This window comes from Lynx rufus, unplaced genomic scaffold (assembly GCF_022079265.1).
Source record: "Lynx rufus isolate CCGP_SWC_20201006 ecotype Redwood Valley unplaced genomic scaffold, mLynRuf1.p SCAF_7, whole genome shotgun sequence".
In the NCBI taxonomy this organism is placed as follows: Eukaryota; Metazoa; Chordata; class Mammalia; order Carnivora; family Felidae; genus Lynx; species Lynx rufus.
The window spans coordinates 100,054,941-100,081,015 of NW_025814889.1; the positions used below are offsets into that span (position 1 = coordinate 100,054,941).

General features: G+C 35.4%; 1 protein-coding gene across 5 annotated transcripts in view; it reads right to left on the reverse strand.

Moving 5' to 3' along the window:
• Positions 1–26,075, reverse strand: part of OSBPL8 (oxysterol binding protein like 8) — a 155,768-nt gene that overhangs the window by 69,105 nt on the left and 60,588 nt on the right. The window contains exons 3-5 of one of the 5 annotated variants that reach the window (XM_047066290.1): positions 23,768–23,806; positions 17,598–17,634; positions 7,566–7,703 (exon numbers count right to left, since the gene is read on the reverse strand). In XM_047066290.1, coding sequence (XP_046922246.1) covers positions 7,566–7,703; positions 17,598–17,634; positions 23,768–23,806 — 214 coding nt within the window. Of the gene's footprint in view, positions 1–7,565; positions 7,704–17,597; positions 17,635–23,767; positions 24,498–26,075 lie in introns of those variants that run through there. The other 4 variants (XM_047066291.1, XM_047066292.1, XM_047066293.1 and 1 more) reach the window with 4 other exon arrangements.

A 26,075-nucleotide genomic window follows, 5' to 3' on the forward strand; every position in this document is an offset into this window, starting at 1 on the left:
GTTCTCTAGAGGGAACAGAGTATATGTGAGATGAGCTATAATTTAGTCTCTAGGCTCCCTGGGCACTGTTCTTATTCGAAAGTAGAAAAAGAAAGGGGAGACAATAACCTAATAAATATACATATTTCTCTTTCTTGACAAACAACTGAATTACATAAAATATGTCAAAGAAGTCAGCATAAAACAAATACCATCCTATTTAAGAGACTGTAATCATTCTAAAGTTCAAACTATTTTTAAGGAAACTGGTATACTTAAGGTAAAAATCTGGCATGTAAATAAGTTCTGGAATAATCTCATTACCATAATTTAAACATATAACAAATAAAAGACTATCCTGATATGTGTGGGCTTTAGTGAGAAGAATCAGTCTCCCTAGTTTCTTCAAAAAAAAGAAAAGAAAATCCTAAATCAATGGAAGGAAACCACACCACAAAAAAAAAAAAAAACAAAAACAAAAACAAAAACAAAAAAACAAAAAAACTAACAACTTAACTGTTTTTAAGGGATAATGACTTACATTAAATTGGTATGAATCAATATGCATGAAGGAGACTCAGCCAGAAAACAGGAACAATCAGACTCTTTGCCATTCTAAAGTACCAGCAAAACAAACTTCTAACATGACAGCATGTATAAAACAAAAAGAAAACAGCTGACCCTGTAATTTACTCCTGCAGAGTGGAGTAGTAAGACTATAGGCTATGACAGTCCTGAGATTGAAAACTGCCTCTGACATTTACTAGTTTTGTGAATTTGAACAAATGTCTTAACATCCCTCCCTGATCCTTAGTTTTCTCATTTGTGAAGCAGAGTAACTGCTTCTATGTTTTATTGAGGTTGTTTCAACAGTTAAATATAATTTTGCACATAAGACTTTTAGCATATTAGCCAAACCTGGTAAGCGCTCAATAAATGGTAGCTAATAGCAAGAGTTCAGCAAATGGCACCAATATAATGCCATTTTTTCCTGATGCATTGTCATCCACTCTCTTGTGGGACTTTCTCTTTAGCAAACATGGGAACAATATCATAGATGAGATTCATGTTAGAGAACAGGTTCAAGTACATGAACATTGCCCCCAGAATTGCATCTATTCAGTAAAAAAAAAAAAAAAAAAAAAAAATGAGACTAAAGCTTCACAAGGGCAGGGACTAACACATAAAAGGTGCTCAATATAGGCATTCATTCAGTTATTCAACACAAAAGTACTTACCATGTTCAAGTTACTATGTATGCTAGGAACAGATGAGTATTTTTTTTTTTTTTAAAAGGACAATCTCTTTCCTGAGGAGCTTACTGACAATGCCATTTACTCTCCATACCTTTCTTCCATTTACATTAACCCTCCATTATTCTATCAATTCAGTATTCATCTGTTGGAGCTTGCCTCAGCCCCCAAAGTCACTTACTTACACACTGAGCTGTCCACTAATTCTGACATTTCCTCCTACAGATCCCACCCCCTCCACCGAAGCAATTAACCAAACTCATCCATTAAACCTCCACTCCCCTACCAGCATCCCATGCTTACTCTGCCACTTTTATTGCACACACCTAGTAAAGCCTAACCTCACAGAAGACAATCTCACACTGAGGCAGGTTAATATCAACCTCAACTGAGGCCCAAACACTATCTGGCACCCCACTACCATGGTTCTTCCACCTTCCAGCTGTGTTCCTAGGCCTGTCAACACCTCACCTTCACAATGAAACCCATCATGGTTGCCTCCTCTGAGACCTGCCCAACTAACTATGTATTTCTCTTTACTGACTTTGTCCTGTCAACATTTGGACATGCTCAAATATCGCCTTTCTTAAATCTCCTTTTTGCCCCATTGTCTTTCTCTAGCTACCATACACATTCCTCCCCTTCAAAGGCACAATTCCTGAAAGAGTTTGCCAACTGTCTTCAATTCCTTATCTTTCTTACTCATCCTATTGCTCTCATCTTCTGCCTTCATCACTGTCCCCAAAACTGAATTCACAAATGTTAGCAATGATATCTTGTCAATGGATCATTTTTCTTAACTGGCTTGACTTCTGAGCTGCACGTAAAACTACAGGTCACTCTTCCTCCCTCATAAAACCATCTGTTTCATTCTTCTGGGATACAACACTCCTTTACAAAGCTCCTCTGCCAATACTTTCTCCATCATATCCTTAAATGTTGACATTTTTTAGGATGGTATTCCAACTACTTTTCTCAAGCTTCAATTCTTCCCAAACTTTTTACAACTTACAATGAGAAATATATTTTACATAAGTACACGTATGAGTGTATGAAGATAAAAATTTCACAGATCACACAAGCTTTGATCTTTTGATTCTATTTTACTTCATTTAAAACACAATACTGTCTGGGAATCTCTAAACTGATGCATATGGTTATTTTAACCATCTCAATTACTCTATGCTGATGACTTCCAAATCTACACTTCCAGTGCAGAAGTGTCTACTAAACCCTGAACTCATAAAGCCAATCTCCTCCTTAACATGCCATGTGGATAGCTCTAACACACTTCAAACTCACCATGTCCAAAACTGGAATCCTCAGCATCTTTCCCCCAAACTTGGGTCTTCCTCCATAGTTCCCTATCTTGGTAAACTTTTAAACTAGTTTCCCAAGCAAAATATGTAGGAGTCATTGCGGATTCTTCCTTCCCTCTTTCCACTGTCGCCTCCACCCAAATCATTCACTAATCCGGGACAAATTTTCCTTTTTTTATTCCCACAACTGTCACTCCCATCCAGGCTGTATTCACCTTACCTAGATAGTACAGTCTAGTAGTGAATCTTCTCATTGGTACTATATTCTTCCCAATTTATGAATATAATTCTAATCACTGTGTTGCCTACTATTATAGTTATCTATTGCTGTACCTTAAACTACACAAAACTTAGTGCTTTAAAACATTAAATTATTTGCTCACAATGCTGCAATTAGGCAAGTTGAGGTTGGTGGTGGCTTGTCTCTGATCCACACAGTATCTGCCAGAACACCCAATATGGCTTGTCACTCTTACGGACCTTCAGCTGGGATGACTATAGCAAGCTGGGGCTAGCTATTTTGTGCTTCTAGATTAGCATGTTGAAAGGGTAGGGGTAAAGGAAGAATAAACTCCATTTCTTGATGGGAAAGTTGCAAGAACGCATAAAAAAAGGCATGTAAGATGAAAGATATTGTTGCAGTCATCTTTGAAAACGAAACACACCACAGTCCACTTAATTCACATTCCTTCTACATCCAAAATACACTCAATGTCTCTCCCAAGCCAAAATGTCATTCTATTATAGCACTGACTATAAGGCTGGGTCTAATTATTTAAATCAGGTGCAACTGCAAATGGTACTCCTTGGGTTTAGTTCCTCACATGTAGCTTCTCAGATGTACCTCCTCTGAAGCCAAAATCCCATCACCTCAAAAGATAGCTTCTCTGCCCCACTGTAGTAAGCCAGGGGTAGGACTACAATGGACACTGGGGTTCAAAAGATGAAGGGGATGAGGAGTTACACAGAAGGCACAATAAACAGTCCCACAGCTATTGTGAAATCTGCTTGGCACATGTCATCAGCAGTTTGATTAGAACAGTTATGGGGGTGCCTGGGCGGCTCAACCAGTTGAGCATCTGACTCTTAATTTTAGCTCAGGTCATGATCCCAGGGTCATTGGATCGAGCCCTCCATCATGCACTGAGAGTGGGGCTTGGTTGGGATTCTCTTTCTCCTTCTGCCCCCTCCTCCACTTGTACACTCTCTCTGAAAAATTAATTAAATAAAACAAACAAACAAAAAAGCACAGTTATGTTCTTTGAAAATAGTCCTTTGGGGCTCTTGACTCTGCCTTCTGGGTGGGCTCCTGGACCCATCCCCTGAGTCAGTCTTCCCATTTCATAAGAAATGGTCCATGTTTGCAACAGTGTAGTTTTCTCAGCCTGCTTCATGCCCACACAAGATTGGGATTCTCCCCACACACAAAGGCTCTTTTTAGTTGAACTATCCTTTTCCATCTACGCTGGTGGTGTTTCTATCAGCACCATTCTTGTAAAAACATTGTGAGTTTCTTATGCATTTTATTAGAATTAACTCAATTTAACAGATGCCACATCCACAGATTTCTTTGAGATAGCCAGTTCACTACTCTGGGCTATGTCATGGGGCTGTGGGATAGTGGACTTAAAAGCCTTAGAAGCTCTTCTGGCTAGCGGAGATATTCTGAAAGGTACACTTTTTAGACTCTTTAAAGCCCTTTTGAAAGGCTCCAACAGACATTGCCTTTCTGAACTCTCAACACAGAATCTTACAGAAGCCTGATCTTGATTGGATCCTTATTCTGAGGCCATTTTTTACTAATGGCACCCTGGGATTTGAGAAGTGTTTAGATAAGTAAAGGGAAGGGAGAAGGCATTCATTCCATTCCATAGTGGAGGATACCAGGATAAATAAAAGCACAGTCTTGCGGGAGAATAGCAAAGAAAGTCATCCCGCTGGGTTCATGATGAGGGGAAACACAAAATGAAATTGGAAAGGTAGAATAAAATCAGACAAATTAAGAGTCCTGATTACCAGATTATGGAATCTGGAATTTAAGCTCTCGACGGTTTGTCCAAATGTTACTACATCAGAGACACCTGGAGAGTTTTATAAATACAGAGCCTCACCCTAGAGGAAAAAACAGCTCCCAGAGCTTCTGAAAGGCTGGAGTAGAAATCTGTATCTAAGCAAAGCTCCCAGGTGATTGATTTTCAGACACAGCCAGACTCAGAAGCCACTGCTCTAGGCAATAGTCAACTGGTGACTTTTTGAGAATGGGAGGGACATAAATGCAGTTATCTAGTGAAATTTTTGGTTATAAATCTGAATAATAAAAATAAATTACCCTTACCAAGTGCTCAGTTTCCTCACTTGTGAAACAGGGAAAATGATTTATACACCATAAGGTTCTTGCAAGAATTCTAGGAGCTAATGCATGTAAAAAATCACTTAGAGACATGAAGAGCATTAAAAGTTAGTCATTATTACTGTAAGTTTCTAGAACTCTTAAGTCTTTCCATTCACAAGCTGATAATACAAAGCAAGAGTATTTGAGATATTGTAGACAAATCAAAGAGGTTTATAGAACATTTGTTAATCTCCTCCAGCAGTTTATCTTCCTCATAATCAAGAGTTAATGAATCTACCTTATTTCAAAACAAATCTGACACCTGGAAACTCTGATATGGAATTTCAGTAGGTAAACCCAAGATATTTTGCATTACACAAAGCCAATAGGTTGACTTTAATAAAAAGTATATTCAGCATGTAATTCACTCCATAAATATTAATCAGGTGCAAATCAAGATATAACTGACACTAGAGCTGCTTTAAATGCAAAAATTAGAGGTTTACATGGGTCACTAAAATAATTTCTAAATGAGCTTAAGATGCTTAAGTACAGCAACAGCTGAAATATCAGCTTACAACTCAAACAATAATTTATTTAAAATAATCATAATTATTATTTATTAAACATTTCCCACTGAAATAAAGTACAAAATGATCATGTAACTTACTATTTACCAATTAATATTCATTTAAAAAGAAGTCACTAAAGCCTACTTTCAAAGAATAATTCATAGTCACAATACCAAAACCTGAATAATTATAGAGACATTGTGATAGTTAAGACTCCAAATTAAATTTTTAAAATATTTGATAACCTAAGTATACATTAGCTTTAAAACACCAAACTTAAGTGCTTAGTTTTAAAAGCAGAAATCTTTCCACCATTGCTACTGTAGTACCGCAAGAGAGTTCAAAGCATCTGATTAAATAAACTGTGCTAAGAAGCAGAATTCAAGATATGAAATTTATCAAATATGAATTAGGAAGTGAGATCCATAATCCTTAGGAGTCCCCAAGACTCTTTTAGAGAGTCTGCAAGGTTAAAACTAGTTCCATAATAGATTTTCATTGTACTGACATTTGCACTGACAGCACAAAAGCAATGTTCAAAGTGCTAACACCTTAGCACAAATCAACGCAAAGAGACTAACTGTTGTAGGGTCACTGATTTCTTCACTGCCATGCACTTACAGTAAAAGGCCAGTTTCACTTACAGATGTTGTTGATTACAGATGAAGCATTAAAAATTATTCATCTTAAACCCTGATGGTTTTAACATTTCTGTGTGACAAGATGAGAAGTATGCATAAAGTACATCTTTGTATTGTATTTTAAAATGTGTCAACACTTAGTAGGTCTACGTAATTCAGTAACTATTTCCCAAATGACTAATGCTTGATGTTAAAAAAAATCATGCATGAGTAAAGAACCATTCAAAGTTCAAGAGAGATGAATGGACTTTAACTTAAGAGAGTACGAAAAGATTATTGATGCGGTTTCAGATTCTACTTTGCAACCAATATTTAAGAAACTACCACTTGTGGGGTGCCTGGATGGCACACTCTGTTAAGTGTCTACTCTTGATATAGGCTCAGGTCATGATCTCATGGTTCATGGGATCGAGCCCTGTGCCAGACTCTGCACAGACAGCACAGAGCCTGCGTGGGATTCTCTCTGTCCCCTTCTCTCTCTGCCACTCCCTCCCACCCTCCCTCCCTCCCTCCCTCTCTCTCAAAATAAATAAATAAACTTAAAAAAAAAAAAAAGAAACTACCACTTGTCAAATTTTGGTGTGTATCAAAGACTATTTGCATTTATGTATAAAGCTATTAACGTAATCCTCCCTTTTCCGACTATGTATGTGTGTGAGGCCAGATTTTGTTCATATACTTCAATCGAATCATTACATCATGATTGCAGAAGCAGATATGAAAATCTGGGTGTCTGTTTGTAAACTAGATATTAAAGAGATTTGCAAAAATTGTAAATAGTAGTTCTCAACCAATGACAATTTTGTCCCTCAAGGGACATTTGGCAAAGTGTCAGCTATTTCTGGTTGTATACAACTGGAGAAAACGCTATCGTCATCTAGTGGGTAGAGGCCAAAGATGCTGCTAAATACCCTACAATGCACAGGACATCCCCCGCAAGAATTATCCAGCCCATAATGTTAATAGTGGCAAGTCTGAAAGACCATGAGGGAAAAGAATACCACTCTTCTCAATACTTTTTTTTGAGGGAAAGGAAGGAGGAACATAGTTATTTTTAATAAAAACGTTATTCATATTAACCTGTAAAAGGCTTATTATTATAAATTTAAATGATTAAGTATAAACATTTTTAAAATTTCTTCCTTTATTTTACGATAAATACCGATAGGTTAATCCACATAAAAGTTCTTTGAGGTCTTCAATAATTTTTAACAGTGTAAAGGAGTCTTGAGACCACAAAGTTTGAGAATCACTCAATTAGAACAGTATAACTAACCAAGTACACTGGGGAATATAAGAGGAATTAAAAGGACTCTAAAGGAAAATAAACTCATTTCAAGAGTAAAATAGATGACCAAAGCAAACAAAAAACCCATAACACCAAATAGCTACAAAGAAAAAATTATGATAGACCTAAAATGTCATTCTCCCCTTATAACCACAACTAAATTAAAAGCACAATTTCTTACCCTGACTATGAGGACTTGCTGGACTAAAAGACGGCTGATACAAATCTTTGGTTGGTGTTGGATAAGCTTCTTTCCCTTGGCGCTGACTCATCTTTCCTGGTGTCAGATGTTGAGATTCGTCACTGTTTGCTACCACAGCTCAAGGAAAGAAGAAAAAAAGAATTAGTACTGATGTTACACATTTACATAATTACACAGTTAATAATACGGTATAGAACTATGATTGAAACAGCCTCAATAGTTATATTTGTTTTCCAACTCTGTACTTTAATAAATCTGCATAACTTTTATTTTCTTTTAATTGTAGTTTGCCATCAATCCAAGAGGAACTGATTGCTACGTATGGGTCCAATTACACAAAATTTAGACATTATAAAAATGAAAATAGTCAACTAAAAATGAAAGGTACTCCAAAGTTTACTATGGCCTTTTCATTTTGCTATTAACTCTTTACATTTGCCAATAAACCAATAAGCAAGAGACAAAGTCATTTCATTAAAAAAAAAAAATGGGGGCACCTGGGTGGCTCAGTCAGTTGAGAGTCTGACTTCAGCTCAGGTCATGATTTCACAGTTCGGGAGTTTGAGCCCCACATTGGGCTCTGTGCTGACAGCTCAGAGCCTGGAGCCTGCTTCAGATTCTGTCTGTTTGTCTGTCTGTCTCTCTCTGCCCCCCCCCCACACTCTGTCCCTCTCAAAAATAAACAAACGTTAAAAAAATTTTTTTTAAAAAGAAATACAAACGGTCACTAAACATATGAAATACTCAACCTTCATTAGTAATCAGAAAAAATACAAATTAGTAGCAATATAAAATATTCATATTCACTAGAATTTCTACTCTAATTCCTAATTTTCATGAAAAATAGGTATGATTCTTGTTTTAGAAATAGGAAAACTTGAGGTTCATTCAGAGACTGCTTTACCTAAGACTCAGTAATAGAGGTAAGATGTCTAACTCAGGAGCATTTGGTTCCAAAGTCTAATCTCTTAAAAGCTTGCTACCCCAATAATCAATTTAAATAGTGTTTAAAATCGTTATTCACCCATTTGCTAATGAAGAAGAGCAATGCCCACTTGCAGAGAGGGCAGAAAAGAGAAAAATATTCAAATGAAGGAATAGGGCAAATTGTGACAAAATCCACAGTGCCCTAGCCATCTCCATGTCCATTCATTTTATGTTTCTGTGCTTTCTGCCTACAAAAGCTTAGCTTTATCTTGAGAAAGAATGATTCTGTGTTCACTACAGATTTAATTTGTAACTTAACCAGAACATCATGTTCACATTTTTACCACTGTACCTTTTAAATCAACTCCTTTAAATTAAATTGTTTTCTATTGTGCTCAAGTTTTCAAGATCTATATTTTAGCTCTGTACATTTCAATGTAAAAACAAAAACAAAAACAAAAACAACAACAAAAAAACCCCAAAACACAAAAACCTTTCACTTAACATCCAAGTAAAGATATAAAAAGTCTATGTTCCCATCAAGTCCATAAAAAAAAGAATCTATACACTGAGGACTCCTGACTTTATCTCTTCCTGAACTAAACTCACCCGTCCAATTGCCTGCCTTATACTAGCCTCTACTTTTTAACAGGCATCTCAAATTTATCCAGAGCATAATTCTTGATTCTGTTTATCCTCCAAACCTACCACTCACTATTCTCCTCCACCACTTTCTCAGGCCAAAAACTCTAGATATATTCTTTTATTTTTCTCTTTCTTAAACACTTCACACCTGATTTATTTGTCAGATCTTTATAGTTTACCCTCAGAATTTATCTTGAGTCTTTTTACTTCTTCGCACTTCTACAACTATCACCCTATTCTAAGCCACCATTACCTGTCCACTGGATCACAGCAACAGATTTTTACCTAGTCTCCAGACTTATTGTCTTGCTCTTTGCTTGTTTAGAATTCATTCTCTACACAGAAACCTGAATAATCTTTGTAAATCATGAATCAGATCTGCGCCACACAGAAATATCCTCAATGTTTTCCATTATACTTGAATCCCATGGCATACGAACTGAAAAGTGTCTGGCCTCTGCTTACCTTTACAATCTCATTCTCTACTACTCTCCTTAGTCACTTGGCTACTTGGCTCTAGCTAGAATGGCCTTCGTGGTATTCCTTAAAACATGCCATTTTGCTCCAGTGTCTGGGTCTTTCTATCTCTTGTTCTCTCAACCTGGAAAACTCCTACTACAGAGGTTCACATTATTGACCCCTCTCTACGTGTTGTCTGTGCTCTAATGCCCTATCTTCAACAAAGCTCTTCATCATGCCTATGACATTTATCAATTCCTTTATTATTTTGGTTAGTGTGCACTCTGCCACGATTATACTCTATCACTTTATCATACATGATTTTCACTGTTGCTCTTATCACTATCTGAAATTATATCATTTGTTTATTGTCTGCCTTCTACAGGAGACCATTAAGTTCCATAAGAGAACGGAGTTTTATCTGCCTTATATTTCCATAAATCCTCAAGTCCTGGTATGGTTCTGACATAATGAAGGTGTTCAACAGAGTCTTGCTGAATGAACCAATCAACAAATTTTATACCTTTATCAAACTTTATTATCATAAAGTAAATGGCAGCTCCTTTGGTTACTAAATCCAAGATCCACTTAATTCCTAAAAATTACTATTAAAATTAAAGATGTATGGTATAGATGTAGGAAGAGACAAACTGACCTAAAGAACAAAACAGAGAGATCTCATAATCAAACACATGCATACGCTGAGCCTAGATATACAACAGAAGTAGGGACTACCTCCATTAATGATACTAGGAAAATTAAGTATTGGAAAATCAGGTCCCTACCCTCATACCATGCACAAAGAACAGTCTTAGGAAAATTAAAGACATCACTGTAAAAAGCAAAACTTAAAATCTTTTAGAAGAAAATATAAAAAAAAATCTTTATAAACTTGGGATAGGGAATGATTCCTTTAAAAAGACACAACAAAGCACTAACCAAAAATAAAGAACTGATAAATTCTACTATATTAAAATTAAGATTTTAATCAAAAGGTACCATAAAAAGTTAGAAAGAAAAACAGGATATTTGCAACATATATAATTAACAAAGGGTTGGTATCCAGAATATGTTAAGAAAGATAACAAGCCTATAAATCAATTAGAAAAAGACCAACAACACAGTAGAGAATGTAGGGATACATCAAAAAGAATAAAATACCTAGGAATACATTTAATCAAGAGGTGAAAGACATGTACAATGAAAACTATAAGACAGTGAGTGACAAAAGAAACTGAAAACACAAATAAATGGAAAGACAGTCCATTCTCATGGATTGGAATAATTAATACTGTTAGAATGTCCATACCACCTAAAGCAACCTACAGATTCGATGCAGCCCCTATGAAAATTCCAATGGCATTTTTCACAGAATTAGAACAAAAAATTCTAAAATTTGTGTGAAACCACAAAAGACTCTGAATAACCAAAATAATCTTGAAAAAGAAGAACAAAGCTGAAGGCATCATGTTCCCTGGTTTCAAACTATAAAACAGAGCTACAACAATCAAAACAGCATGGTGAACACATGTAAATTAATAAAACTGAATAGAGGGCCCATAAGTACACCTATGCATATATGGTCATATTAATTTGGGACAAAAAGGTCAAGAATATACAAGAAAATGGCAGTCTCTTCAATAAATGGTGCTGGGAAAACTGGACATCCATATGCAAAAGAAAGAAACTGAACCACTATCTTACATCATATATAAAAATTAACTCAAAATTAATCAAAGACTTGAATATAAGACCTAAAACCCTAAAACTCCAAAAAGAAAACATAGGCAGTAAGCATGAGACTTGGTGATGGTTTTCTGGACCTGACACCAAAAGCAGAGGCAACAAAAGCAAAAATAAACAAGTAGGACTACATATCAAACTAAAAAGCTTCTGCACCACAAAGGAAACCATCAACAAAAGGAAAAGACAACCTCCTGAATGGGAGAAAATATTTACAAGTCATATATCTGATAAGGGGTTCATGTCCAAAATACACTAAGAGCTCATATAACTCAACAGCAAAAAAAATAAGCAATTTGACTTAAAAATGGGCAGAAGATCTGAATAAACACTTTTCCAAAGACAGAATGGCCAACAGGTATATGGAAAGATGCTAAACATCACTAATCATCAGGGAAATGGAAATCAAAACCACAATGAGCTATTATCCCCTCACACCTGTTAGAATGGCTATTATCAAAAAGAAAGGAAATAACAAGTGTTGGCAAGGATATGGAGAAACATGACTCCCTGTGCACAGTCAGTAGGAATGTAACTTGGTGTAGCCAATTCACCACTGTGGAAAACAGTATGGAGAGTCCTCAAAAAGTTAAAAGAAACTACCATAGGATCCAGCAATTCCAGTTCTGTGTATTTTCCTGAAGAAAATGAAAACACAAATCTGGAAAGATATATGCACCCCTATGTTCACCATAGAATTACTTACAGCAGCCAAGACATGGAAACAACCTAAGTGTCCATTGACAAATGAATGGAATACTCAGCCATAAAAAAAGAATGAAATTTTTGCCATTTATGACATGGATGGACCTTGAGGGCATTATGGTGAGTGAAATAAGTCAGACAGAGAACGTCAAATACTGTATTATCCAAGTTGAAAAACCAAGTTCATAGATACACAGACTGGTGGTTGCCAGAAGCAGGGCGGTAGTGAGTGGGAAAAATGGGTGAAGGGAATCAAAGGTTACAAACTTTCAATTATAGATAAATAAGTCATATTAATGCAATGTACAGAATGATGATTAATAATACTATACTGCATATTTGAAAGTTGCTAAGAGAATAAATCTTGAAAAGTCCTCATCATAAAAAAAATTCTGTAACTATGTGTGATGATGGATATTAATTAGACTTACTGTGGTGATCATTTTGTAATATATACAAATATTGAATCATCACTGCATGCCTGAAACTAACATAAATTTGTATGTCAATTGTGTCTCAATAAAAGAAAATTTTTTTAATTAAAGAAAAAGAAAAATGGGGCAGGGACCTAAACAGTGAATTCATGGAAGAAAAAATGGAAATGGCCAATAAATATACAAAAAAGATGTTTATCCTCTTGGTAACCAGGAAAATACAAATCAAGATCCCAATGAAATAAATATTTTACACTCAGTAAAACTGACAAAAATTAGTAAGCCTGATAATACTAAGTGCTGATAAGGATGAGAATCAATGAGACATTTAAGCACTGCTGCTGGAGAATAAACTGATCTAAGCACTTTGGAAAAGAAATTTAGAACTACCTTATAAAACTGAATACCAGCATACCATAGGGATCCAACAATCCCACTTTTAGCTTTATACCTAGAAATAATACTCTTATATGTGTTTACCAAGAGACAATAAGCATGTTCAGAGTAAAAATCAAAACCATTTCAATATTCACCAACTGAAAATAAAATAGCTTTGTATACTGTGGTGTATGCATTTAATGGAATAGCATATAGCACTGAAAAGGAATGATCTATATCTATACCCCAAAACATGGCTGAATCTGGAACATAAAATATTAACTACAAAAAAAAAATCCTAGAAAATGACATACAGCACTCTCATAAAATTAAATACCAGCAAAACTTAGTGACATATATGGAATTTAAAAATAAGTGCCTGCTGCTAGGAATTTACCCAAGAGATACAGGAGTACTGATGCATAGGGGCACTTGTACCCCAATGTTTATAGCAGCACTCTCAACAATAGCCAAATTATGGAAAGAGACTAAATGTCCATCAACTGATGAATGGATAAAGAAATTGTGGTTTATATACGCAATGGAGTACTACGTGGCAATGAGAAAGAATGAAATATGGCCCTTTGTAGCAACGTGGATGGAACTGGAGAGTGTGATGCTAAGTGAAATAAGCCATAGAGAGAAAGACAGATACCATATGTTCTCACTCTTATGTGGATCCTGAGAAACTTAACAGAAACCCATGGGGGAGGGGAAGGAAAAAAAAAAAGAAAAAAAAGAGGTTAGAGTGGGAGAGAGAGCCAAAGCATAAGAGACTCTTAAAAACTGAGAACAAACTGAGGGTTGATGGGGGGTGGGAGGGAGGGGAGGGTGGGTGATGGGTATTGAGGAGGGCACCTTTTGGGATGAGCACTGGGTGTTGTATGGAAACCAACCTGACAATAAATTTCACATATTGAAAAAAAAAATAAGTGCCTGGCATCTCAGTCGGTTGAGCAGTCCGACTCTTGTTTTTGGCTCAGGTCATGATCCCAGGGTGGTGGGACGGAGCCCCGTGTTGAGCTTTGGCTGGGCGTAGAGCCTGCTTAAGATTCTTTTTTTCTCTCTCTCTCCCTCTGCCCCTCTCCCCCACTCGTGTACTCTCTCTAAAAAAACAAACAAACCCACAAACAAAAAACAAAAACACCCAAAAATAACAAAAAATACACTTTTTAAAAAAACAAAGAATGATGAAAAATAGAAACTAGTCATCACCTCTTGGGGGCAGGCACAGGGATAGACGAGAGAAGAAGTACATAGTTGAACATGAGGGATTTTTAAGACTCAGGTTCTTAAGTTGAGTAGTAGGTTCAACACATACTGGATGATTATGCTTTATAATCTACATATGCTACATAGATTCATTTGTAGTATCAGACAATACTTTTTAGGCTAATTTAAAATACATTATGAGAAGAACAACTAATAGAATTAAAGTATGTTTCAGGATTCCATCACTAAGATACAGGTATCTGTATCTTAAGTAACTTCACTATATAAAAAAGGAAATAGTCTGAGAATTGTAAATTTAGTTGTATTCACTTCTAACTCCTTACTAGTTGAGGTATTACTATTTATGATTTTGAGAACCTTGAAGTGGGAGGGTTTATAAAAGTACTTAGAAAAACAATTGTTTCCTACTTGTTCTCTCTTGCCCCATTCACAAGTATTAACAACTATACAGACAAGTGGATTTGCAGAATAGAAAAATCATTTTGATGTCCTACACCATTTGTACAATCTTAGACTATTTGAATGTAAGCTCAAGTAGGGAACTCACGGTTTTGATTTGTACCCTTTGGCATAAAACTGACAATAAATACTTGCCAAATCACTGGACAGATTTTGATAAATGAATCACTGCATGATTCCAATACAGTTTCTGACACTACAACTGCCTCATCCACTAAAGACAGCATAGCAGTGCCCTCTCCTGGTTCTACTTTGTAGTAGAAATAAAGTAACCTATTTTGCTATTCATATTGCATTACTATCTTAACTACTGTAGAAACTAACCACGCTGGAATAATTAATAGTAATATAATTAACTTACCAACTGCAACTTCTAAGGAGGATATGATTCTATAACTACTATCTTTACTTTCTGAATTCAATACATCAATATAAAATCTGAAGAATTTTCCAAGCTTCATAGCCTGGTATTGGTCCTTAATCTAAGGAAGCTAAAATCAAGTTAAGTAATTATTTTAAAGTCATAAATAATTTCTATGTAAATCCTAATATTCCCCTTACAGATGATGTATCTTTTCTCAAATACTTAAAGAATTTAAGTATGTTTGTATATATCGTTATAGCTTTTTCATTCAGGACAAATCCTAATATTAATGAAATTACTTTTCACTCTAAAAGATACGTGATCTCTAGTAAGTAATTATATATCCTCAGCTTTTTAAGAGTTGGCAGAATACGATATAAACTCACCTCTAATATATATTGTATATTTTATTTGTGTATCCAGAAAATGTATAACCACAATAAATTTTCTCTAGTCCAAGCAAAAATTAAAGACCTATTATAAAATCCAATTCCTAAAATAGGATCAATGTAGTTGGTATTAAAAATGCAACTGTAGGGCACCTGAATGATTCAGTCAGTTAAGCAACCATCTCTTGATTTCAGTTCAGATCATAATCCCAGGGTGATGGGATTGAGCCCCACGTTAGGTTCTGTACTGAGCATGAAGCCCACTTAAGATTCTCTCTCTCCCCAACTCGTGTGCATTATGTGAATGAATTAATGAATAAATAAAAATTATCTTTAAAAAAATGCAATTCTACTGGTCAGTTCATCACTGCCAATCAGTTCACCTGAGCCAACATCTAAATACATAAGGTAACTAAAGGAATTGAAAAACCCATTGAAAATATCTGCCAGGTATCACAAGCAAGGCTGACAAGAAAACATAAAAATGTTTTCATATTTGTATACTTTTTTCAACTTTTAAAATTTCTACTATTCTAGGGGTGCCTGGGTGGCTCAGTCAATTGAACATCCAACTCTTGGTTTTGGCTCAGGTTATGATCCCAGATTTGTGGGATCAAGCTCTGTGTCGGGCTCTGGACTGAGGGTGGAGCCTGCTTAAGATATTCTCTCTCTCTCTCTCTTTCTCTGCCCCTCTCTCCCACTCATGTGCTCTCTCAAAAAAAAAAAAAATTCTACTATTCTAATAATGCTGGTTGTATAATAAAAAATATATTTAAAATACTATGAATTGTTAAAATTAAGAATTTTAAAAAGGAATTTTAGCATATTACTTTAAATCATCTCTTTTTAGAAAAAAAATTACATTATATACTATAATCAATATTAGAGACAAATAGCAACCAATCCATACCAAAGAATTTTACAACTAGAAGAAAGCTTGCTATTTCACCTTGTTTAGTCAATGGGAAAAAAAATGAGTCCCAAAGCATTGAGCTGACTTACTGTGGTCAGATAACAGTTTAGGAAGAAATACTAAAACTTCCTAAATCAATATAATTTCTACATTATGCTTCAATAAAGTTTAATTTTTGTCTGATTTATGACAGTAATATTTTAATTATTTGGTCAGATTTGAATTTAGCAAACTGATGGTTTCATTATGATTTTTGAACTCAAAAGAATCTTGCTGAAGACACAGTGGCATAGTACCCATTTCTAACTCTTTTTGGTCATGTAAGTTCTTAGCTTCAGGCTCTTTGTCTAGAAAATTAATGCTTGAAGGGAAGTGGAAAAAATAGTTTCAAACAGAGAGGGAGGCAAACCATAAGAGACTCTTAAATACAGAGAAAAAACTGAGGGAGGGAGAGGGGAAAATGGTGATGGGCATTGAGGACGGCACTTGTTGGGATGAGCACTGGGTGTTGTATGTAAGTGATTAAGCATGGGAATCTACTCCCAAAGCCAAGAGCACACTGTATACCCTCTATGTCGACAATACACTCTAACTTGACAATAAATTATATTAGCAAAAAGATGATATTTTAGGTTTCTTTCACCTCAGTAATACTATGATTTTTTTTAAAAAAAGTTGTCCCTGTCACAATGCTCTAAAATTATCTATTCATGGGTGTAATCCCCCTGCTAGACTATAATGTAAGGGTACAGGCAGGGTGCATATTTTATTCATCATATATTCCCCAAAGCTAGCACAGTGTCTGGTCAAAAAAATTTTTTTTCAGACATAAATTTAATGGGTACATCTTTTAAATCACTAAGATGAAACACGCTTCACTTATAAAATCCCAGAGTAAAAATAAATGTGTTTCATAACCAAATTATCTATTATGTAAAGATTGTGACAAAATAAAACAATATTTCTCATTTTCATATGAAAGTGAATTTCTTTTATCATGTCTAGTCTCAAAGAAGTCTGATCTATGCTTTATGATGACTATAGAAAGGAAAACTATGAAGAGGTCTTTTTTTTTTTAACCCCTCCCACCATGCCTGAAGATGAGGTCTAAAATTATGAATTAGATAATTTAGCTAAGTATATAATCCATCTTTAGACAATCAAGAAGCAAATACACAAACATTATCAATCTCATATGGGCACTGACAACAGATGGGCACTGAATCACCATTTATATTCTTTGCATTTCAGTGCTTGGGGAGAAAAGTAGAAGACTTAATAAGAGAAATACTGTATGCCTTTTAGAAGTACACATCAAAACATTCTGTCTCCAAATATGCCATTCAAACTTTGGCTACTTACTTGATGGCCCAAGGACATCTTTGCTATCACCAAGAAGCTTTTAATGCAGGGTAATTGAGCAGCAAACAAATATAATCCAAACCAGGAAGAAGCAAAATGCATCAGGATTGAAGCAGCAGTGAAACAAAAGGACAAGGAAAATAAGCATTAGTTTATAAGTAGAAAGCACATGCAAATCAATCCTAATAATCATAATTCACAAGGAATTTCCTCTGCCACACATAAAAAGATCTTGGCTTAAGCATTATAAAATATTTGTTTAAATTTTGGAAAATAAAGATGGAAAGGCAAAACCAAAATCAACCAAGTACTTTGTTTTGAAAATTATTCAAGTCAAAAATTACTTTCAAATTTTAACTCATGATATGGGTTAGGAGTGGTAAAATTATTCAGAAATGTAAAGGACAGCCCAAAGTTATTCATTCTTTAAATGTAAGTGGTTTAAAAAATCTGTAACACCCATGCACTATTAAATATTAGTTCTGCATGCCATGAAAGCACTTAACACTACATAGAAATTCAGTCTGTTTCTTACATAAAAAGAAAGGAACATTTACTAAGTGCTTATTATATGCCAAGCATTGTGCAAAGAGCTTTTACAAAGACATCAACAAAGTAAATTTTTTCTCAAATACCAAAAAAAGAAGAAGAAAAAAACCGAAGAGGAATATTGATTAGAATGATACAATTTTATTGTCAGACAAAATTTTCTTGGGACCCACTAAATATGAAGTAAAGTAGCCCTGGAGCTACTGGGCTTTAAGAAGGAAGAAGACCCAATTCTTAAATGAATAACATGCAATCACCTAAAAGAAACTGGGAAAGACTGGTGACCTTTTGTCTGGAAACTGTCTTAACATACAACATTATGCTAAATGTTGCTTAGGCATAAGAGACTCTTAAAAACTGAGAACAAACTGAGGGTTGATGGGGGGTGGGAGGGAGGGGAGGGTGGGTGATGGGTATTGAGGAGGGCACCTTTTGGGATGAGCACTGGGTGTTGTATGGAAACCAATTTGACAATAAACTTCATATATTGAAAACACACACACACACACACACACAAAATTTAAAAAAAAAAAATGTTGCTTAGGGACAAGTGTTTTGGTCTCCCTTGGCAGAAACAGAGTCTTCAGCTTTGGGGTGCCTGGGTGTTCAGTCAGTTAAGTCAGTCTGACTCTTGATAATTGGCTCAGGTCATGATCTCGCAGTTTGTGAGATGGAGCCCCACATCAGGCTCTGCGCTGACATTGCAGAGCCTGCTTGGGTTTCTCCCTCATTCTCTGCCCTGCTCATGCGCTGTCTCTGTCTCTTTCAAAAATAAATATAAACTTAAAAAAATAAAAGAAACAGTCTTCAGTTTTACTTCAGCTCAAATACCAAGTACAGTAACATCAAACCTAAAGTAACATCAAAAATAAAAAATTCCCACTGATTACATTATTGCTTGCTCTTATTTGAAGGGAATGAAGCAAAATTATCTGTGACCAAAAAGAAAGGTAGCAGTTGTTCACTCTGCCTCCTAGGAAAAAACTCTTGGCCCTGTTGCTTCCCTAAAGTGATGGTTATTTCACAGTGCTTTAAACCATGTTCTAATTCCTTTAAATGCATTTGCTCTAGTCATTTTCTGTAGTTTCCTATTCTTCTATAGACTGGTTTCAGCTTCACAGATAAACTAAAAAAATACAACTGGAATGACAACAAACTAATTGTGCTCAAATCCTTATTACTGATGACCATGTTACCACAACTCTCAAGCATGTGGAAAAAGATTAAAGTATTTGTGGTAGGCAATCTCTGCAAAGGCTCCAGTGATCCCCATATCTTGGTGCATAATCCCCTCTCTTTGAGTGTTTCTGGACTTACTGAGTCACTTCTAATGAATAGAATATGGCAGAATTGAATGGATGTCACTTTCAAGATTAGACGGTAAAAAGACTATGACCTCCATCTTGTTTATAGTCTGTTACTCTCTCTCAGATAGATCACCCTGGGGAAAGCCAGCTGCTGAGTCATCAGGCAGCCTTGCAGGGAAGCCCATGAGGTGAAGGAATGATGTCTGTCAACAACCAGTGAGTTTGTAAATGAATCTCCTGCCTTGACCTTTCCTCCCTCCCTTACACCCAGTCAAGCTTTCAGATGAGACTGCAGCAGCCACACTCCCCAGTAGCTTGACCACAACCATAGAAGAGATTTTTGAGCTAGAGACACCTAGTAAACTGCTCTTAGATTCCTGACCCACAGAAACTGTAAAATAATAAATGTTTATTGTTTTATACCACTTAAATTTTGGAATATTTGTTATGCACCAATAAATAACTACTATGATATTGGAAAACTGAAAGAAGTTAGAAAACTGACAGAGATAACCATGGTAAGCTTGACAAATATTTCATAGACATCCTCTAAAAATATCTTTCTCTATTGATATGAATAATTACTAATTTCCCTGAATTTACCAGTAAATCTAAATTTCTTAAAGGAAAGCAATGGTTCTAACCATATATGCAAAGTTTGGAGTATTTAATTTCACAAGGCCAGTCATTTTTGAAGGTTTTTTAGTTGGTCTTCTATTTAGGGTAAGTGATTAAGTTCACTTTTATTGTACATATTCTCAAATTTTGTTAAGTAACAGCATTACGTCAACTTCTTTGTAGCTGTACTCCTTGCCTGTTTGCTCCCAGAAAATAATCCCTAGCATATACAGCAACTTCTGAATATTTGTTTCAGATTATGCTTTCAACATTATATCTTCAAGCATGTTTGGGTCATGTAAATCTGATTCTAATTTTTTTTCATATTGAGACACTGGAGAATAATCAAAATAAACACGGTCTATTCCTATTATTGAGCCATCCATTCAAATACTTGTGATATGATAGGTATCATATAGACAGTAATCATTTTAGGCACCAAAGGATACAGTGAACAAAAAAGACAAAAACTTGCCCTTTGTGGTAGTTATGTTCTAGTGGAAGATATGAGTAACAACATAGTAACAATTAAAAATTTGTTACATATTATATAGTAAAAATGCTAAGGAAAAAAGCAGAAAATGAGGACACATAAAATATTAAGGAAGGGGGGGTCATAATTGAAGATAGGGTGTCCTAAGAAATCTTCACTACAGAACTGAGTAAAATAAGGGAGTTCAGCATAAGGACATAAAAGAGAAGAGTATTCCAGGCAGAGAGAAGAACAAGTATAGAATGGAGGATTGGGATGAGAGCAAGTCTGAAGGGCTTGGAGAAGAGTAAAAAGGCCAGAGAGGCTGGACTAGAAGTACGAGAGAAGCAGGAAATAAAGTCAAAGAAGTAAATAAGTGCCAGATTGTGTAGGACCCAGACAGGACTTTGGCTTTTTTTCTGAATGAGATGGGGAGCCACTGGATTTCTGAGAAAAGGAGTGACATAATTTGAATATGTTTTAACAGGATTGTTCCAGCTGTAATGTTAAGAATAGACTAGAGGAACAAAGGTACAATCAATTAGGAGTTACCATAATAATCTACGGGAGAGATGAAGGAGACTTGGACCAAGGAAGTAGCAGTGAGGGTGAGAAGAAGTAGTTGAGTTCTGAATATTTTTGAAAAGAAAGTCAACAGGATTTCCAAACAGAGCAAGTATGAAATTAAAAAACAAAACAAAACAAAACAAACAAAAACCCTGGAGAAATCAAAATGGTGTCAAATGTTGGGGTCTGAGCACCTGGAAGGATGGAACTGTCACTGTCGGAGATGGAAAGGACAGTGAGAAGGACTAGTTTACAAAAAGAAATGTAAGTGCTAAGTTTGGGACAGGTTAAGTTTGAAGTGTTTGTTAGACATTCAAGTTGAAATGTCAAATAGGGAGTTGGACACACAGACCTGTACAGGGAAAGGTTCAGGTTTGTAAGAAACAGTGTAAATTATGATATGTATGAGAGTTAGGGTATATGACCTGAATGGCTATTCACAGAAGACTGAAAAATGCCACAGAATAAAAGAACAGGCAGGAACTAGAAAACATACGTTATAATGGAACAACGGAACTAAGAATTAAGCTGAAACACTCCAAACAAAAGTGGAAAAACTATAAAAAAAAATAAGCAAGACTTCAGAAACCTTCCCCAGAAGATTGTGGATGCAAAAGCATTAAACTGAGATACAAGTGAAATTATCTTCCCAGAATTGCCTGTAAGTGATGCCAATAGGAAAAGTGATTTAAGTAATTGAAGATTACATATTAATTTTACCATATAACTTACATCACTGGTCCTGTGTGCAAGGCTAAATCGCACGCTACACTTATTTTTACTGCTTTTAGGACATAGGCCTAATTCGCACAGTCCCATGTTGTGTAACACATGAATAAAGACAGTGTGAAGTTACTGATGTGGAAACATTCCATATAAGTATCTTGTAAGATAGTTTAAAAAATATAAAGCTAGCCAACTCTTCTTGGCTTTTGTTAGAGAACCAAAATACTACTAGAATCTTGGAAGAATCCAGGAACTTTTCCTCACCGTGTTCAAAAAACAAACAAAAAAAAAGACCATTAATATATGATGGAAACATTTCCCCTAATTGAGTAACATCGTATTTATCATTATCACTTCAACAATGTCCACACAGTCATTTCAACAATTTGTGTATCATATAAACAGATTCTCTATTTTGGCAGAAACTATGGATTGAAAATAGTAAAATAATACTAAGATGCCTAGCATTTTTCTATTTATTATTAATGAGTACACTATCAACTACTTTTAACTAAAAGCATGAAATATAGCCATTACCTAAATCTCTACCGGTTTTAGTCTACAAATCTCAGGAAAAGAGCATTATGCAAACATTGGGATTTTATTTTAATGTGCTTCTAAATATTTACCACGCCACCAACAACTAGCATACACCATCTTTCAGAAGTGTAAAGGAATAGGCAGAAAAAGTTCACAATCACACACTCATCCTGGGAAGCCCCTTAATCCCAAGCAATTCAGGACAGATGACCACCCTAAAACACAGAAACAATCCCATAAGAGCTAGAGCTTGAGTCCACTGCCAGTAGCATAGCATCTCCCTCTTAGCATACATATTGATGTGACTTAAGTCATCCTGTGAGCTTAAGCCAAAGTACAGCTCATCAAGCATTGATACAACTTGAAAATAAAGTTTCAAGCAAGTAGCGCCTCTTCCCTCAATGAAGTTGATCGAGCTGTACTCAGAGAAGCAATCCTGCTGCAGCTGGCTCTCAGGAGCCACAATTGGGAAGGAGGATTATATAACACATCCCAAAAGTACTGTATTTATTGTTATCTTTGGCCCTTAGAATAAGAATCTTCAGTGAGAGATGTTTGTTTGTTCTTCTGACAGGAGTCATCTCTCTCTACTTAACAGAACTTCTCCTATTCCTACAATCATCAGCAAAACACACACTGTGTACATTTTATCCCTGAGTTTTACAGGAGATATTTTACAGAAGTGCTTTTCTAGGAACTAGAGCTTATCACTGTTAGATAGAAAATATTAACTGGCCTGCCAAGCAGTTATTTTAAAATAACCTAATCATCCTTTTGACCCAGCAAATGCACTTCTAGGAAAGTATACCAAGATGATCATCTGAAATATCCAAAAAGATGTATCCATAGGTATTTATCACATCATTTGTAGTAATCTCCAACAGTAATCTATTATGAAATAAACAATAATACCTTCACACAATGAAATACTGTGTAGTCGTTAAATTTTTTTTTCACTGACTGAACAATTCATTATATATTAACTTTTAAAAATAGGCTACAAAAAAGTTTGTAGGACTCTGCTTTTATAAAATTACATATGTAAGATATACACATATGAATAAACTTAGTAAATTACAGAGACCACCAGAATATTAAAAGTAGTTGCCTCTAGAAAGTAGAATTTTATTTATTACATTCTTTTGTATTGTTTAAACATGCCACATTTGTATGCATTATTTTTACAGTAAAAAAAAAATTAAACCTATTTACATTTTGGAAAAAATGAAAATTTTAAAGCTGATCTTTTTAACTTATATTAGCTACCTTGTATAATGACATAATCATCTATGATAAAATACAGTGAAAAATATATTTTAAGAATCCAACTTTAAATCCTGAAAAAATATAAAAATGTTAACATTTCAAACATAGCACCATATATTACTCACTGTCTCTTGAACTTCAGCAACTTCTGAATATGGCAAGATCTAAAAAAAAAACAAATTTTCTCAGCAGTGATTTAATGTCATATACTTGAATCTGAATTTAGAGAGCACCCATGGTTTATCAAATGAATTAAGTGGTGCATTAATCTTTTAAGAAGTAGGAAAAAAGTGCAATAATATGTTTATATTGGAAACTAAATCCTTTAAAAAAAAAATTCTGAGGCTCCCGTAAATTCCAGTCAATCTGCCAATCTGTGAAGTCCTCTCTGGCCTGTTCTGGAGCTTTTCACAGTTCTGCCCTCCCGGTAGGCATATAATTCTACCAGCCTTTTCCCCATGCGAGCTTTCTCTTCCCTTGGTTCCTAAAGTACTCTACTCCTCTGGCTTCCCTTCTCCTATTTTCCTGCCTCTAGTTTGTTTTCTCATTTGGTAAGTGAATGGCCATCATCAGTGCTCAGTCCTCAACTATTTGTTGTTTTTTCTCTACCGCTCTTTTCCAGCAGACTGCATTCATTCTCTAGGCTTATTTATTACCTTTATTTAGACAACTGTCAAGTTTCCTCTTCAGACCTAGTCTATTTCCAAATCTTCACTCCAAAATATTGCTACCTGTATGTTCAAACATTGCAAATTGACTTCTGGTTCTAAAATTCTATAAACAAGGGCACCTGGGTGGCTCACTTGGCTAAGCATCCAACTCTTGATTTCACCTTAAGTCATGATCTCATGGTTTGTGACACTGAGCCCTGCATCAGGGTCTGCACTGACAGTGTTAAGCCTGTTTGGGATTCCCTCTCTCTCTGCCACTTCCCACTTGTTCAAGCATACTCTCTCTCAAAATAAATAAACTTGAAAATAATAAAATTCTGTAAGCCAATTTTAGAAATTATTTAGCTTGTTTTAGAAAGCATCTTTAAGTCAAAAACAGCACTCAGTAGCTTCCCTCTGAAATCAGCTTTGATGCCAATCTGCCCAAGTTTTCCAATGATAGCCTCTTTCTTTCATTCAGACCTAAACCCTTTAATAATCTGAGATTCTCTTTCCCCCCATCTTACGAAGTCATTATGTTGTGATGATTTTTACCTAGACAATGTCTACCTCACATCTAGTCTTTTCCTTCAATTCCCATCAATACTACTACCTAAGCCAGACCAATTATCACCTTTTCTCATATCCTTGCATTCAGTCTTACCTCCCTCATTCATTTACTATGCTAGGTACAGGAATTCAAAAACACAATAAAAACATGGTCCCCACTGCCAACAAGATCACTTGACTGAGGAGGTGAAAGACACTTCACTCACCTTTCTCCCTCGACACTTATAGCCTAACCACCATAGTCTGCCTAACAGACCTGCAAACTCCACACTTGGCTCTTATCATTGCCTAGAAAACTACTTTTAGGACTCTGTTCAAAAGTAACTTCATCAGAAGACTTTCATAATATTCCCAGAAAACAGCAATACCCATCCCCTATTCTGCCATTCTCTATCCATCTTACCATCACAACAATCACCACATAACAGTATATATTTATGTATTTTTTTTTTTTTTTTGTCTTCCTCCACTGGAATGTTAGCTCTACTGAAGTAGGAACTTAGTCTGTTTTGGTCACTGTTGTATCCCTTAAGACTAGAACAAAGCCTGGCACATGGCAGACACTCAACAAACACTGAATGATAAATGCACGAATGAAAAAAAGGTTTAGTCATTATTGTAACTCTAATCCCTAGCAAAGAATTTCTTGTATGTGGTTTGCTGAGTTCCTTTGTTTATGATATGAGTCAAATTCTCTTACAGCAAAAAGAAAAAAAAGAAAAAAAAAGTCTTACACATCTTTGTATTTTCCAAACTATGACATTCTGCATGCTTAATATACACAAAGAACTAATATGGACTTGAATTCTGAAATCTCAGTTTTAAGCCTAGCTCGATTCCCTGGGTAAATCTGAATAAATATTTTGAATTTAGTCTTCTTATTTGCTTATAAGATCTGTTCTAATCCTAAAATTCTGTTATACAAACAATTCAACATAGAAAATCACCTCATTACCTCAATTCTTAAGATTATTTTTAGTTGTAATGTAGAGCATATTCATATTTTCTTCTGCTATTAGTCTCTGGCCATCATAAGCCCAAATACCTTTGTTAGGAATTCCCCCATCCTTTTTCTTAAATAATTCTGTCCTTCATAAATAACACTATTATAGACTCACCACTGATTTTTGGTAATGGAGCATAAGTTATATTTCTTCTGGTAATGGTGGTCTCTTGTTATGATTAAAGCAACCTCCTTCATCAAGGACTTTAT